Source organism: Eptesicus fuscus, chromosome 14 (genome assembly GCF_027574615.1).
Source record: "Eptesicus fuscus isolate TK198812 chromosome 14, DD_ASM_mEF_20220401, whole genome shotgun sequence".
Lineage (NCBI taxonomy): Eukaryota > Metazoa > Chordata > Mammalia > Chiroptera > Vespertilionidae > Eptesicus > Eptesicus fuscus.
The window spans coordinates 34,049,094-34,067,172 of record NC_072486.1 but is presented as its reverse complement, the minus strand read 5'-3'; the positions used below and the strand labels follow the sequence as shown (position 1 = coordinate 34,067,172).

The following is an 18,079-nucleotide window of genomic DNA, read 5'->3' as shown; positions in this document are numbered from 1 at the left end:
TTCTATTTCCATTGATCGTAGTTTCCATTATATTTCTAGTCAAAAATACATATAGAACACCCGGTCTGCAGAATAAAAAACTCATAGTCTGAGGCCAAAGAAAATATAAACCTGATTTCATAGCGTGATACATATTACCCTTTAATCACTTATTTGAAATGAGAATATAAAAAATTGCGAACATTTTAAAGACATAAAACATTTCTGTATATTATTTTCACATAAATGGATCAGGAAATTACAGACCAGAGTTACCCTTTAAAACAGGTGACTTATGAGATTTATAAAATTTTCTTGGTGCAAATTATAATCTGGATATTTTTGTAAACTAGAAGCATATTTAATATATAAAAATTATCTGAGAGTATAAATATTGCTAATTACTCAATATAAATTTTTATATATTTATTCTATTTAAATGGCTAACAGCCACCTAGATTTTTACACAATTATTTAAAAATTACTACCTTTAACATTTTTTAACCTTTTTATAGATCATTATAGCTAAATACACATAAATAAACATGGACCTAACATAAACCTATTAAAAGCACAAACTTGGAAATATTTGGAATTTTATAGGTTTAGAAGTGAGGTGTGGCAAAAGTTGACATTAAACAAAATTTGTAAAATCAAGATATGAGTATTTCTTCGTGAAAAACAGAGACTATTAAGTGCATGGCATATTAATCTCTGTTGTGAAAAGAAATACTAATATCTGTCATAAAACTCTGATGGGTTACTCCTTCCCCCCCCATTTATTTTTAGAGAAAGTGAGAGGAAGGAAGAGAGAGTGGGGAGGAAGGGAGGGAGAGAAAGAGAGAGAGAGAAACATTGATGTGAGACAGAAACATCCATTGGTTGCCTCCCTCAAGCACCCGACCAAAGGTCTGGATTTAAACCTGCTACCCAAGTATACCCATGATCCTTCAGTGCACGGGCCGATGCTCTAACCACTTAGCCACACTGGCCATGGCCCTGCTAGGTTATTTTTTAAACCTCCTGTAACTGGTACTAGTTTTACTGGCTATCCCAATGAAACTTTTACTCTGTACTATAAGAAGAAACTAAGTTTTAATCTACTAAGAAGCAAATATTAAGTACCTTTGAGGAAAATATATTTGATAAAATTTATATATTTATAACATGTATATTTCATTCAATTTTGTTTACTTAAGTGTGATTGCCTGAAAAGGTATTTTCAAAATTTATTGAAAATAAAAGGTTCAAACTCTAAAGGATCTATGGGATAGTATGAAAAAATATATGACTCTAAAAGGCAAAAACCCTATTATGTATAAATAGTCATTTTTTACCGCACATTACAAAATATTTAACTAGTGAATACAGACAACTACAAAATACATCATTTCTAGTATATGAAGTAGAAATGTGAACTGACTTGGTAAGAACATTATTTGGGTATAGCTTCCAACATATTTTCAAAGGGATTTTATCCTGGATTGGGGTATATATGAAATGTTACGATTGTATAGCTGATAATATTCCAACTTAAATAGCCGAGCTGCTACTTTCTACACTAGAGGAAACTTGTGTCAAAACCATGACTGAAAATAAAAAAAAAAAAGTGAATTATTGCTTATCTCTGGTGCCAAACCAAGCTCCTTTGCATGAGTAATATATTCAACATATTTAAAATTTGATTAAAACAGGCTTTAAATTAAAATACACTGAGAAAATATACCCTACACTAATTAAATATGGCACTAATTTATAGTTAAATGCTTATGCCCTCAAGCATAATCAAATTTTTCCTTGTTTGGTTAGACAAATTCTGGAGTTGGCCCAAGATTAATATCCCTTAATCTTTATGATTCTTGCATGGAGGAATGTAGGATTCTTTTTATTTTTCATTTCGTTATATTTTTTTAATTTTTATTGTTGAAAGTGTTATGAATGTAGGATTCTTTTAAGAGCCATGAGCAAATTTAGAAAAGAATGATTTCATTTTTTACCCTTCGCCTTGTGTGGTTGCCTTGAACCCCAAGAAACACCTTCTTAAAACACTAGTACTGCCCTGACTGATTTGGCTCAGTGGATAGAGCATCGGCCTGCTGACTGAAGGGTCCCAGGTTCGATTCCAGTCAAGGGCATGTACCTTGGTTGCGTGCACATCCCCAGTAGGGGGTATGCAGGAGGCAGCTGATCGATGTTTCTTCTCTCATGGATGTTTCTAACTCTCTATCCCTTTCCCTTCCTCTCTGTAAAAAAGCAATAAATATATTTAAAAAAACAAAACACTAGTACTAATCCAATCCTCCTTTCATATGTAAGACAGGTAAAGGATAATGTTGTAGGCAGAATGCTAATGGCATTCAAGATTCCCACTCCACATAGAGATATCCTGTATAATCTCTACTCTTTGGGTGTGGGTGGGCCCTACAAATCCAAAAGGGTGAGAAATCACTCTCTAGATTTTAGTACTTTATATGGTGGCTGTATAGTAGTTGTTCTTATTAAATTATGTGAAATGACTTCCTCATAGTATATCGGAAAGGCAGATTCTTTTGCTGGCCTTAAAGAAATCTGCTGTCATGTTGTCATAGAGCCACGTGGCAAGAACTGCAGGTGGCCTCTAAGAGCAAGAGCAGATCCTGGGTGACATTAAGAAAATAGGGGCTTGAATCCTACAACTGCTAAGAACTAAATTCTCTCAACAACCATAAAAACTTAGACTATGGCTCTGAGGTCCAGAAAGATCACAGCCTTTGAAATACCTTGCTTTCAGAGTCATGGAAGCATGGGATAGACTGTTGAATCTCAGAGGGGAGGGTTGGGGGCAGGAAGAGATTAACCAAAGAACTTATATGCATACTAGAGGCCTGATGCACAAAATTCGTGCAAGAGTAGGCCTTCCTTCCCCTGGCTGCTAGCACTGGCTTCCCTCTGGCACCCGGGACCCGGGCTTCCCTCGCAGCCCTGGCTTTGTCTGGAAGGTCATCTGGAAGGATTTCTGGTCTAATTAGCATATTACACTTTTATTATTATAGATATGCATAACCCATGGACACAGACAATAGTGCAGTGAAGGCCTGGAGTAGGGCAGGAGCTGGGTGAAGGGGGCAAAAGGCGAAGGTGGGGGGACATCTGTAATACTTTCAACAAAAAAGAATTTTTTAAAAAGAAATACTTTGATTTCAGCCTTGAGACAGTGCGGTCAGCTAAACAGTACCTACAATCCTGACCCTCAGAGACTGTGAGAGTAAACCTGTGTTGTTTTTGGGTATTTGATTTGCAACATAGAAATCTAATACAAATAGTAACATGCTAATATCATTGTGTTAATATCATTGTGTTCTAGGAGAAACTTCGACTGGTAAGTAATAAAAGTAACTTTAATTTTGTAGTTCAAGACCTTTGTCAATTCTGTAGAAACATAAATTTTATACCTGAACCTTTATTTTCTCTGCCTCGACATTCAACACATAATTTCTATTTTCTTTGAATGGTGAGTAAATTATAGGTAGACATAAACTTGTAGTATTTTATGTAGTACTTTTATATTTGCATAGCATTTTACTATGTAAAAGGTACTCTTATGCTAAGTGAAATAAGCCAGGCAGTGAAAGAAAAATACCACATGATCTCACTCATTTATGGATAATAAAGAACATTATAACCTGATGAACAAAAAGATAGATACAGAGGCAGAGAAGCGTCGAACAGACTGTCAAATTACAGCGCGAAGGCTGGGGAGTGTTGCGGGGGGGAGGGGGAGGGATGGTAAGAGATCAACCGAAGGACTTGCATGCATGCATATATGCACAACCAATGGACACAAGACACTGGCGGGGGGAGCGGGGGGAAGAGGAAGAGAGGCAGGGGGAAGTCCAATGGGGGAAGAAAGGAGACATATGTATTACTATTTGTAATACTTTAAACAATAAAATAAAAATAAAAGGTACTCTAAGATGTAAGACAGGATAGCAACAGAGACATATATTCTATTCTCTATAAATTCTCCCAGAACACCATACGAATCAACTAGAAATGCAAAACCAAAAGGTCATTGACAATGCCTACAGGAAAACTAGCTACTAAAGATCTCCGTGAGCCCCCAAGTACTGCGGATGAAGTACTGGGAGCTTTAAAGCACACAGAATATTAATATCTTGCAGGGAGAAGGAACCAGTTTTGTCAAACCTGAGGGGAAAATAAAAGAATTCTCAAATTCCCAATACGTACGCACTGAGAGTGTAGCGTCACTTCAGAATGACAGCTGAACCTGGGAGAGAGTTGTGCTGATTTGACCTGTGGGTGATTGCAGGGTCTGTGGGAGAGATGAATCCCTGCACATCCTCCAAATGAACCTGCCCACCCCACTTCCAAGAACAAACTGCAAAACTTTTTCAAGAAAGGGGTGAAGAAGGTGAAGGAAAAAGTACATTCAGATAAAAGACGAAGGTATCATAGATATCCTAACTCCAAGAAGCTAAGTGGTCATATCCTCTTATTTGACAAATATAGTTTCTATAGCCACTGTGCTAAGAAAACCTTTCAACACTCCACACATTTTTATATCCTCCCTAATATTTCTGTTCCTAACAAGTCCATTTCTGGATTAGGTAATATTACTGCCTTTATTTTGGCATTTTCAGTGATTTCTTAATCTCCTACATTCTAATTACTCACGACTTTACTAAAATTGCCCTCTCTGTAGCATTAATGATGTTGCCTATCATTTTTAAATGTTTTTTTTTTCCTTTTACAAGTGTGATTCTGAATTTGCACTAACCTGATTTGCCTTATACTACTCTGTCTGCTCAGTCTGTTTACACTGATATTCCCATTCTACTATCATCTAAATAATGGCATTTTCCAAGTTTCTTTGATAAAGTGAGAGAGGGAGAGATAGAAAGAGAAAGCAAGTGAGAAAAAAAAAAAAAGATGGAGAGAGAGAGAGGGAGGAAAGGAGGGAAGGAGAGAGGGAGGGAATCCTTCAGGGACCATTAACTCCCAAGGGTTCAATAATTCACTCTATTGTGAGATTTAATCTCTTCTTATAACATCCTCTCTTAGCTCCAGGATAATTTTTTTTAAACAATTGTACATGGAAATTAAAGAGTTACAACTGACAAATACCAAACATTTTTTATATTCTCCCTCTTGCTGTTAAATACTTTGTTTTCCTTCTGGATCAAGAAGTAAAATGGAATTGGTTTGCAGTTCCCTTTCATCAGCAACATCCAACAAAATGTTAGTTACATAAACTCCCCTGCTGAGCAGCTTCTCACATCAGCTCCACACTTCCTGTCCTTTTGTGACCACACTATTAAATATCCCCGCGATCCTCTAATTTCTCTCTGCCTTTCATCTCTCTCTGCTTGAATCAATCCAAAATATTACTAAAGCCATGCCAATCAAACACTGCTCAAACTCCTTCGTGGTCATCATGTTGTCTTTAAAATAACTACAGAGTGCCACTGTCTAACATTAAAATACTCCCCAATTTGTCTAGCTCTGTATCCTGCTGTTTTTGAACCAAACTAGACTGATATCTGCAAACCTATCCCATACGTGCCTGCCTCTAACTTTTTTAATCAAAGTATTTGCCTTGCCTATAATAGTTTGTAATTCCTCATTCTCCCAGATAAAATTTTATCAAGCCTCCAAATGGAGTTCGGGGAATAAATCTCAGTGCTCTCATTATCAGATGGCCACAAATTCCTCTTATGTCACATACAGGTTTTTTTCAAAATGTGTTTTCAATCGTATTTAATACCTATATAATTATATGAGAAAAATAGTCAATATCACACATATGAAGATGAATTACACGGAGTCCCACTTCTGTTAATGGCAATGCAGCTTGTATTGAACTAACTGTCCCACAGATAATGATGATGAGCAAAGTAAAAACATATAAAAACATTACTGGAAGGCACTTGAGATTAGTTAAGAGAGAGAAAGACGGAATCGTTTTTATTTTATTTTTGTTAATCCTCACCAGAGAATATGTTTGTTTGGTTTTTAATTTTAGAGAGAGTAGAAAGGAGGGAGGGAGGGGTAGAGAGAAGTATCATTGTGAGAGAGATACATCAATTGTTTGCCTCTCACTCATGTCCCAACCAGGCCAGAGGATCAACCTGCAACCCAGGTACATGGCCTTGACTGGAATAAAACCTGAGACCCTTCAGTGCTCGGGCTGAGGCTCCAACCACTGAGCAACACTGGCCAAGGCTGAACAGTTTTCCATTTAAGGTAACCCACAGTTCATGTTATGAGAAAGGCTAGAATCAAGCAGAAAGCTAGAGACTTTTTAGATTAGAAAGCCATAGCACAGACATGTAAAGTACCAGATCAGATGAAAAGCGAGAAGATATAACTAGAAACTGAGTGAGGAACCCTGAAATCTGTGTGTAGATTCTCCCCCAAATCCTTGGCTGACACATGAACTGCATGTGCAAGCAGACCATGAAAAGCAGTGGCTGGAAAATGGAAAGATTTGTGGCTGCTGATCATCCTAAGAGAGCTTTGAGTCCAGCTGAGTAAACTGCCTGCTAGAATAAAAATCAACTTTCTTCAAAAGATAACAGAATCCAAGGTCCAGAATCAGAACATATGATCTATGATGTCCAGTTCACAATAACTAATAGACATGCAAAGAAACAAGAAAATATGATCCAGAGTCAAGAGAAAAAGCAGTCAATGCAAACTTACTTTAGATTGACCCACAGTTTAAATTAGCACACTGAGATTTTAAAACAGTTGTTAAAAATATGTTCAATTGCTTGAAGGTAAATATAGTCATTTTGAATAAAAACTGGGGGAACACTTAGTATGTAAATAAAAAAATAGAGAAAGTGAAGGTTCTAGATCTGAAAGGTACTATATCTATATGAACCATTAATGGGGTGGGCTTAAGAGCATATTAGGGATGTCAGAAGAAAGGATTAATAAACCTGATAATAAATCAATAGAATTTATCCAATTTGAAAAACAGAGGGGAAAAAAAACTGAATAAAAATGGACAGAATTTTGGATATACTGTATATATATAAAAGCGTAGTATGCTAATTAGACCAGATGTCCTTCCAGACAACCTTCTGGATAAACCCAGGTTACAAGGGAAGCCTGGGTCCTGGGTGCCAGAGGGAAGCTGGTGCCAGGAGCCGGGGGAAGGAAGGCCTACTCTTGCACAAATTTCATGCATCAGGCCTCTAGTATATATAAATAATCATTATTTTAAACTAGAGGCCTGGTGCATGAAATTTGTGCACAGGGGGAGGGCTGTCCCTCAGCCCAGCCTGCACCCTTTTTAATTCGGGGACACCTCGGGGGATGTCTGACTGCCGGTTTAGGCCTGATCCCTGTGGATCGGCAGTCGGACATCTCTCTTGCAATGCAGGACCACTGCCTGCCTAAAGCCCCGAACGTGCCTACCTGCCTAAAGCCCCCAACTGCCCTCCCCTGCTGGCCTGATCTCTCCCTCAAAGTATCTCCCCTGCTGGCCTGATCTCGCTCCCAACTCCCCTCCCCTGCCGACCTGGTCGCCCCTAACCCCCTGCCAGCCTGATCTCACCCCTAACTGCTCACCCCTGCTGGCCTGATTGCCCCTAACTGCCTCTGCCTAGGCTCCCACCACCATGGCTTTGTCTGGAAGGAAGTCGGATGTCTGGAAGATGGCTGGTTGACCCGGTCTAATTAGCATATTACCCTTTTATTAGTATAGACAATATTTCTGCCTCATTCCCTCTTTCTCCTCTTCAGGGGGAATATATATGAAATCTGAATTTACACCAGGAAGGATTAGAGGACCATAAACATTTTTAGATGCTGAAAGAAAAAAATTGTTACCCCAGAATTCTATATCCAGAGAAAATATCCTTCAAAGATAAAGATAAAATAAAGGCTTTTTCAGATAAATGAAAAGTGAGAGGATTTTTTTCCAATAGATCTACACTACGATGTATATATGTTGACTTTGTATATGTGTATTACATGTGTTTGCATACACATAAATATGTATATATGTATATCCATGTGTATACTCATGTATATATGTATGTATATGCATATGTATTCTTTGTATATTTGTTTATGTGTAAATATTCTGACTGCACTGGACCCACTTTCCTTCTATATCTCCAGCTAAAGTTTCCTATTATATCATCTTCACTGTTTCTTTAAAATAATTTAGTAAATGCACTGTGATGTGTTTATGCATGCTACTTAACTTTAATCTATAACTAGCGGGGGGTTAGTTAACATTTAAAATATGCTAATCAAAAACCAGCCTATAAGGACACTTATCAGATGAAGTACCTCAATCAGGGCACTCTCCAGAGGCAGCTTAGAGCAAGCACTTCAGATATTGTTAATTATATGTGCACCTGAGTGTTCACTACTATAAGAAATATCAGAAATCATTTTTCTCTACAGAAATGAATGCTGTTCTTTATATGGGTTGGCTGAAAATACAAGGTGTCCCAAAAATGTATATATTTAACAGCTGATAGCTCAATTTTTAAAATAAAATGTATTTTAATAAACACTGCCTTTATAATTACTCAAAGTGTGTGTATACATTTTTGGAGATACCCCATATTTATAGTCAGAGTTGCCCTCTCATAATTGGGATATAAGAATCAAGAGCATCCAGCTGCTCAGCTACAGAATCCTAGTATGTAGAGCTCTGCTTTATCTGTGTCACATCCTATTGCAGGATTCTGCCTTTGGTCCTAAATGAACGTTAATAACCAGATCCTGACATCAGAATATTGTTTAATATGCTTCAGAGTGGAACTGTGATGTAAGGTGTTTGAAATTGTGCCTAGAATAAGTGATATTAGAGAGCTTACCCAGTTTCTTAAGATAGGTTATATTTCAACCTATGTTTTTTTTTTTACTAACAAGCCTAGTGATGGGGTATGGGGAAAGAGATATATAGCTCCCACCCACTCATACTTAATTTATCAGTTTGCAATCTCTCCCCACCTAAAATCTCACCTTCCTACCTCACTTGACGAAGGAGTAATTACAGAATCAACAAGTCCTTGCATGTCCTTTATAAAATACTATATGTAGTAACTGTACTCTTATAAATTTGTTTATATGTATATACGTACATAAATCTATGAATATGTTCATTCCAGTTTGGTGGTTACATTAATAAAAATTATATAAGAACACAATAGAGAACACAGTTTCATATTAAGAAATAATTTTAAGTGGACAAATTAAGGAAATAAAATTGTTCAGTGAGTGAATACATTAAGAATTAATTAGCTCACAAATTTTACAGCTGACAATGATTTTAAAGACCCTGAACGATTATTTCTCTGACTCAAGCAAATGGAATCAGTATTTCCTAAATGTCTTTCTCTTTTGTCAAAAGAAATCCCACAACTTTTCATTGAAAACAAAGTAATTCTCATCATTATTTTTATTGATAACAGTGAATGAAATCGTCTTACCTCCATATGGTACCCAACTCTGATGAAGGCACAAAGTGGGTCGAAAGCTCCAGTGCCACAGACCAGGAGGTGTGTCCTGTTATAGTGATGCAAAACCCGAACATAATTTGCACATTCACTCTGGAGCAGAGAAAAAAAGAAGAAAATGATTAGTGGAATAAAAATGTTTATCCCTTTTTTATTTTTGCGTTTCTTAACCCCAGGAATTTAAGTCTTCCCTGGCTAGAGGAGGCAGAAGGTGCAGATGAAAAAAAGGACAAGGATCAGAAGAAGAAGAGACCTGGGTGATGGATGCACATTTTTGTTAGCAGCAATGTAGGACTTTCATTTAATAATGGGAGTGAATTATTTTCATGAATTCTAGTATGCACTGAGAAATTCTTAAAAAGCACTGTAGGGAAATTTATTCAAGCGTGAAGTTTGAATATGTTCCACTAAGTAATTAAGTTAGTCCCAATGTTGTTATTTTTTGAAAGTATATATAAACAATGAATCAGCATAAAGTCAGAAAACCAATGGTTAGAAAAAGTGTCTTTATTCATAAGAAAACATATACAGACTTTAGAGCATTCACAGAGTTTTAATGTTGGGAAAATAAATCATATCTTCAAACATTAATTTACATAAAGAACTTTCAAAGAGAATTTCCAAGTAAATAGATAGAAAGCTAGCCAATAAAAATAACATTTTAAAGCGATTACAATAAGAGTACCGTCGGGGGATCAGAAAACTTTTCTACCAAGGATCATATAGTTCAATGGTGATCTGATCTCTCCCTCTTACATTGTGGTTGCAACTACTTATCTCTGCAGTTACAGCATGAAAGCAACCATAGCCAATACACAAATGAGTGTGGATGCCTATCTATATATATAAAAAGCCAGTGACTGGAATGCCGTAACGACCGGAACAACCGGTCGCTATGATGCCCAGTGCGGTCAGCGAACCTGCCTGATGGGGGGGTGGGGCCAGCCGGCCAACCTCCTGCGGCCCCTCCCCCCAGCCAGCTCCGCCTCAATCACCCCACGCACACCAATCGTGGGTGGGGCTGGCCGGCCAACCTCCCACGGCCCCTCCCCTGGCTGCTGACCCCCAAGAGGCCCCCCCCATCCCATTTGGGGGTGGGGCCAGCCGGCCCACAGTCCACATCCCCTCCCCACGGTTGGCCCAGCCTTGATCGGGCCCTAATCAGGGCGGTCTAGCCAGCCAACCTCCTCCTGGACCCCACCCATGCACTAATTCGTGCACTGGGCCTCTAGTGTTCTAATAAAACTTTATTTATGGCAGGCCACATTTGGCCCAAAAACTCCAGTTTACCTCACTGGTAATCAACTTTTTGAGGACAGAATGTTTATTTTTACACATCTTTGTATTCCCAGTTAATCAAATGCAGTATCTAATACATATTATGCTTAACAAAGTTTTAATACACAATCAATCACTAGGAGAGTTTTATGATCAATAAGCTGAATGGAAAAATACTTGAAATTGCTTCAAACCAATTTGGCTAAATTAATTCTAGCAAACACCTTGTTGACAAATTAGGTATTGTTACTTCATTTAAAACAAATTATGAGAGAAATACTAAACCTTTAAAGGGTAGATATTATTTTGACATTGATACATATAATAATGCAATAATCAGTAGAGATAATATTTTATGAGGACAGATTGTGGCTTTAAAGGCTCTGATAAAATACTGTTAGGATAAAAAGCCAGCAGAACCATCTCACCATAAATGATTCAGGTTATAGCACTACTGAACTGATTACCCAGGGCACATATTTATTTCTTCAATTTCCCACTCATGTAGCATTTTATTCTATGGGTGACCCATATAGTGGAATAATATGTTTTCCCCCAGGCATGGAAAAAATATTCTAGACGCATTTCTATATATAAAAGCCTAAGCGACTGTTACAGCCCAAGGACTAGAACGACCAGTTGACCAGTCGCTATGACGTGCACTGACCACCAGGGGGGCAGATGCTCAACATAGGAGCTACCCCCTGCTGGTCAGTGTGCTCACACAGCCAACTTCCTGTGGCTGGCCAACCTCCCCCAGTCCCTCCCCCAGGCTGGCAGGCCCCAATTGGCCTGGCCCCAATCGGCCTGTCCCAGATCAGGACTGGGTGAGATAGCCCTGATCGGCCCTGATTGCTGGCCAGGCCTAGGAACCCCACCCCTGCCCGAATCCATGCACCAGGCCTCTAGTATTGCTATAGTGCCTGCTCTTCATCTGTTGAAACACTAACACATCTTGACTGAGCCAATTAGCCCACATTTTGGCTCAGCTGGTCTTAGATTGACATAGCCTTAGAATGTGCTCAATTCGTCAGCATCACACGGAGGACCAAGGCAGCAAGAATGTCTTGACTCATTCCTTGGCTGGGACCCAGTTACTACAGAGAATTGAGTTGGCATAATGTGTGTGAGTCTTTTACATGGTGTTTTGCTTTCTTTCTGAAAAACAGGATAAGCTAAGTTTCAAAAGGAGATGTGAATGCCTTTCTCCAAAGATGTGCACGGTGTCATTGGCCAGCTACCCTGAGCAGGTGAAGGTCCCTCCTTCACTCATGTGTTAGTGTGCTCGCAACTCTGACAGGGAGGGTGCTGCTGTCACCCCTTCTCACGCACACACTGCAGAGAAGCTGTGGGGAAGTGGAATGCTGAATCTGTAAGCAGGAGAGACCCTTTAACAATATGTGAAATATGTAAGGCATATTTACTGCTTTTGCCTTCTTTCTTCAAACTTTTTTTTCTTTCTCCTTTTGTTCTGCATGTTTCTAATTTACTGAACAAAGGGAAATGAAATCTCACAGAGTGTGCTTAGTTTTTCCTCAAATTAAAACATTATCTACAATTGTTTTTTTCCAAATACATAGGAAATAAACATTAGTATAAGGAATTTATAAATCTGAGTAAATTAAAACAAAATAAAAACTAAGTTCAGGATGGCATCTCAACTCCTTTTATTCTAATTCTACATTGAAATTAATTTTTAAATATTATATATACATATATGATATATGTATATACTGTATATGTTTATATGTTTGTGTATATATATATATAGATATATATTCTTGAGATAAATAGCATATATGATTTTTAAAGCAAATAAAAAATTAGGGATTCAGTCTTTTGTGATCGATGAGAGATATAATCGATGATTTACTTAATTATAATGAATAATACTTACTGCATCTTTTCCTTTCATTATGCATTCTTCTGTTTTTAGCGCTGTACTGGGCCAGTGTATCTGAAAGAAAAGATAATGTACTATTATGCAGCTGCATATAAAAATAAACCACACTAAAAAAAACATTTCCTTTTTTCTGCAATTTCACACATTTTCATTTTGTTCTATTTTCTGAAAGGATAAAGCAAGACAACCTTCTTTACATCATTATTTGCATAATAAAGACACTTATCTTTGAGCTTTATTTTTTTAAACTGTCTGAAGGTTCACCTCCTGACCCAGTCCTTCAGAGGCCGCACACACTTGAAGCAGCCTGCTCTCTACCTAACCTCCCTTACGTAACATCCGCAGTCCAGTCTGCCTCCCAAACCCGTCTGTCCCTTTAAGTCAGGCACCTCCATGAGTTCCCTTTGCATTTTTACCACTTGACCCAGAACTTGGTGTGTGCTGGACTCAGTAACAGTTGCTGCATGAAAGGATTAAAGGATTAATGGCTCTGCCTATTTATAACGTATCACCTAATACACTACTTGTAGGCCTTTACTTTTTAAAACATTAACTCTACCATTTTCCCACTGGATTCAGGTATTTTTCACTGTGTTTCAAAGTTATTCTTTTCTTCCTTGAAGAGAGAACACATCACCCATTTCTATTTTTATCTACAATTGTACCTAGCACTTTGCTGGGGTCACAGGTAGAAATCCATTCTCAACTCACCATTTTGCTGAAGGAATAGAAATTTCCCAGCAGAGCAGCCTGGGACTCTAAGAAATTATTTTTGAAAATAATCTTTTCTTCCTCAGGGCCTAGACTGAGAAGAGTTCATGTAGTTTCCTGGTACCCAGTGTCAAGGTTTCCTGTCAGTAGACTCTATTGCCAGGCCAGTGCCAGTATTCCGGACTGTTTGTTTGTTCCCCAAATATTCCTATTATCTCTCACTGATATCTCCTTCTACCCCACCCACCTCCAACCCATCCTGCATTCTGCTGGCCTGGAAGGCTGATAAGGTTATCAAACTACCTATTTGATGTTGCTGATTGAAAGTGCTTTTTACTTAGCGCACTATTTAATTATTTTTAAATTAGTACCCAACACTCAAAAATAAGAGCTTTTGCACAAAAACCCATATTTCTGGTTTCTCTAGAAAAATGGGAAGATAGACAGGCAATAGGCTTGCATTCCGGTATGGCAACATTCCTCTGGAGTTGAATGTCTGAAGTCTTTCAATGGCACAGACACTCTGATTTGCTTCAGACTTTTCTTTTACCTGACTGGCCCCTGTAGCCATTTTAGTGTTTGAAATCTGATATATATGTTTAAATCCCATAGATGATCAAGATTTAAGCTTTTTTAATGCTGTGCCCCATAAACTACCAGGTGAGGCACTTATATGCTAGAAGTGGAAGAGGCTTGTCATTTACCTCATACATTATGTAGACAAATCCAGTCCCTGATACATGAAAAATATTGGGAATTTATAAAAATGGGGACAACAGCATTTTATTATGATAATCCTTATATATTTACATTTATTATCATAGGAGTATACACTCCATGATTTGAATTAAAGGCATATAATGTTACTTTTATGTTCTTGTTGATGTAGTAGCCCCTCCAATTTCTTACTAACAATATTCAGCAGAAGGTGTCCTTTTGCTTTCCCAGTGCAGTGTATAAACTTCTTTTTAAAAATATATGTTTATTGATTTCAGAGAGGAAGGAAGAGAGAGAGCGAGAGATAGAAACATAAATGATGAGAGAGAATCATTGATCAGCTGCCTCCTGCACACCCACTACTGGGATCGAGCCTGCAACCCAAGTATGTGCCCTTGACCAGAACTGAACTGGGAGCCCTTCAGTCCATAGGCCCACACTCTATCCACTGAGCCAAACCGGCTAGGGTGAGCATATGAACTTTTAAACGAAAACAGGAGTGGGCTAGAAGGGGTCAGTGGGGGAGGAGGGAGGGGAGGGGGACATATGTAATACTTTCAACAGTAAAGATTTTTTTAAAAAATAGAAAATACATGAGCTTTTATACTTATGTTGTGACAGAAAAAAGACAAAGAACAAAAGTGGGATATAAAAGAAAATCAACTAAAGAGGCAAGTCCCATGCATAAAATCCTAGAATCAAAGTTCTTGATTGTAGCAGTCAATCCATCAGTGGATCATGGATGATTCGGGAAAAATATCACATAAATACAACAATGTCAGGTTCGGGTGTTGCCTTGCATCACCCTGAGGAGAGTCACTAACACCATTATAGAGTAGGGATCCTGGAAGTGAAGCTGTACAGTGAACAGACTTTACTGAGCTATTTTTTTTTTTTGGGAGGGGGGCAGGGGGGGAAGGGGGAATTTTGCACCAAGAGGTAGATTTTCTCAGATAATTTTAAAATCCTTTCTAAACTTGAGATTCAGTTTGGTTTTGAATTATGATTTTACTGTGGATGCATACATTATTCAAAAGGATATGCTAGAAAACGTGTGTGTATAAAGAAAATACAAATTCATTTTAGGATCATCTATCATTGTAAAGATTTTCATGACTAATTCATTTAGTGCTATGAATAAATTAGAGAATACCTCATCTGTAATTCAGAATAATGCTTTATATTCTTAACATACTTATGAAATGCAGAGCTTTTTCTTCTTAGAATATTAGCATCCCTTCTTATTCCTTTTTCATCATTATAAAAAGTAATTTTTAAAACTGTATTTCCACAATTTCAATGTATTATATAGGTTAACCAAGCTTTTTCAATGCTGTGCCCCATAAACTACCAGGTTAGGCACTTATATGCTAGAAGTGGAAGAGGTAGTGATGTAGGAGAATATGGGATGGCATGTTGAGGTTTTGTTATTGGCCTGGACATTATCTCATCATTGAAAACCTGAACTTGGTATAGGTTTTCAATGATGAGATAATGCCCAGGCCAATAATAAAACCTCAACATGCCATCCCATATTCTCCTACATCACTGCCTCATCATGATTATTTCCAGGACGATTTCAACACACTGGGTCAGGACAATTCTCTAAAGCATTTCCACACATCTACTGACAGCTTTTGTTCCACACTATCTTTTCAAGCAGCCTTGGAAGATAAAGATAGAATCTCCTTTCAGGGCAAATGAAAAAGAGTTGTTTCACGACCAGGATAATAAAAATAATGTCTCCCTCTGGGCAAAAGTTGGGACAAGTTTGCTAGCAGCCCCTTCATAAGACAGAGTTTCTAAGCTTGAGGCTGGTTAATTGGGTGTCACACATACTCACTGTACGTGCAGCATCTACCTAGGCCAGTGGTCGGCAAACTCATTAGTCAGCAGAGCCAAATATCAACAGTACAACGATTGAAATTTCTTTTGAGAGCCAAATTTTTTAAACTTAAACTTCTTCTAACACCACCTTCTTCAAAATAGACTCGCCCAGGCCGTGGTATTTTGTGGAAGAGCCACACTCAAGGGGCCAAAGAGCCGCATGTGGCTCGCGAGCCACAGTTTGCCGACCACGAACCTAGGCTGCTATGCTTCACGCCCATGGAACTTGAGGGAGAAACAAAAAGCTCATGCTGCGTGCTGTGCTGGGGGTAATAACATCCTTTGTCTCTGACCCAGGAGTCTCATGGCTTCTGCGCGTATCTGTGAAATTCTGACAGGCTAACTTGTCTTGAGAGACAGATAAAATCTCAGACGCTTAGTTCTTGACGGAGAAAAGAAAGATAATACATAACATGATGGTGAAGGATTAAATGGCTTTTTAAGGATTGTCAGAATATGTTGTTTCTAGCAGCAAACCTAAGAATGACAAGTGTACAAAATCATTATTTCAGGTTTTGTTGGGAAACACGAAATTCGTGCAAGGGCCTTGGCCCCGGCCCGCGCCCGCCTTGGCTTTGTCCAGAAGAACATCCAGTCTAATTAGCATATGATGCTTTTATTATTATAGATAAGTTACAAAGGGCAAGACAGTGACTTCTTTCTGTATCCCTACAGATGCCCATATGGCACAATGCCTTAAATGCAGCCATTGCTTATACAATGTTTATTGATTAACTTGTATTAATTACATACTTTATCACATTCTTTGAAATTTACTAAAGGAGATTACAGTAAAGTTTGAAAAATAAGATTCAGTGACATGAAAACGTTGTATTCAATGTCAAATAAATGAGAACATTAATTTCCAGTTTAATTAGGAAGGGAATTTGTAAGATTGTAGCAGTAATCTAGGCTTTGAAAGACAGGTTGGATTTCTGAAGGCAGAGAAAAGGATCTCAACCAGATAACTTTGGGTAGATGAAAGCTAGGGAGAGGTAGAGATTATATTATGAACACTCACCACTGTAAAGTCCAACACATTGGAACTCTCCCAAAGAATAATGTAATTATAGACTTACTCAAGTTGTATTTTGTTCTTGTATTGGTTTTGGTTTATTTAAAACAAAATCTCACAGACTAGGGATTGCATTCAGATGTTCATTCAGGTGAGAAAAATGACAGAGAAAGACCTCACCGGAAATGGAGTTATTTTAAAGCCATCATGTACAAATGTTAGGAAGGAAAGATAATAGGTAAAATAATTTTCTTCATATGTTTTGGCAGACAGGATGTCTTTTGGTTCTGCTCCAGAGTTTAGCATCAACAAAACCCATAAAATTAACCTATTTGTTCTGCACAAGACATTTTTAAAGGCAATTAAACAACAGGGTATAATGATATTTCCACATTCTCGGCATCAAAAAAGGTAAAAAAGCAAAAGGTTAAATACACATCATTTCATTACAATAGCCCTACAATATAATTTAATTGTTTCCATGCACATTAAGAGTCTGTTTACTATTCTTGCATATCTCAAAGAAGAAAAATAAAATTAAAATTAAATTACAAAGTAATCTTTCCTAGACTCCCTATTGAGTCTCATAATTATATCAGGATTCACGAATTAACAACTTATTGTTACAAGTAGTTTTGACATGCAAGATTTAGTAGAGCAAGAACAAATGAACAAAAAAGAAATAATTTCATTACCTAAAGAAAGATGATCTCCTTTGATATTAAAAAAATAAAATTATTTAGTTAATATCTTTTTATGAAATATATTTAATTGACTAAGATGCTTATTATAATTTTATTTAATATTCTCTCCCTAATTCTATTATTCTAATAAAATGTGTTTAAATTTTAGTTTTTCTTTCTATACTTTACATATGTGTACAGTACCAGTGCCCATCAATGTATATATTAATTATGTCCTATAAATACCATTAAAATACAGAGAATATATTTTAAATATAATACATTAAGAGTCATAATAAATGGTAGTAATAAGTGGTTTATAAATGGTAGTCTTTAATTTGACCAATATTACCCTTCTTAATGTTTATGCTTTTATACTTAATTATAATGACTGTCATTATTCAAGCACTTTATATGACAG

General features: G+C 37.4%; 1 protein-coding gene across 8 annotated transcripts in view; it reads right to left on the bottom strand.

Annotated features, from left to right (window-relative positions):
* The window catches only part of SEMA3E (semaphorin 3E), a 229,719-nt gene that overhangs the window by 82,019 nt on the left and 129,621 nt on the right, over nucleotides 1-18,079 (bottom strand). For all 8 annotated transcript variants that reach the window (XR_008558069.1, XM_054725976.1, XM_054725977.1 and 5 more), the window contains 2 exons: nucleotides 12,640-12,699; nucleotides 9,438-9,557 (listed from right to left, as the gene is read on the bottom strand). Coding sequence is in view for 7 of the 8 variants with exons in the window: in XM_054725976.1 (XP_054581951.1) it covers nucleotides 9,438-9,557; nucleotides 12,640-12,699 (180 nt within the window). In the remaining variant the exon portion in view is untranslated. The remainder of the gene's footprint in view (nucleotides 1-9,437; nucleotides 9,558-12,639; nucleotides 12,700-18,079) is intronic.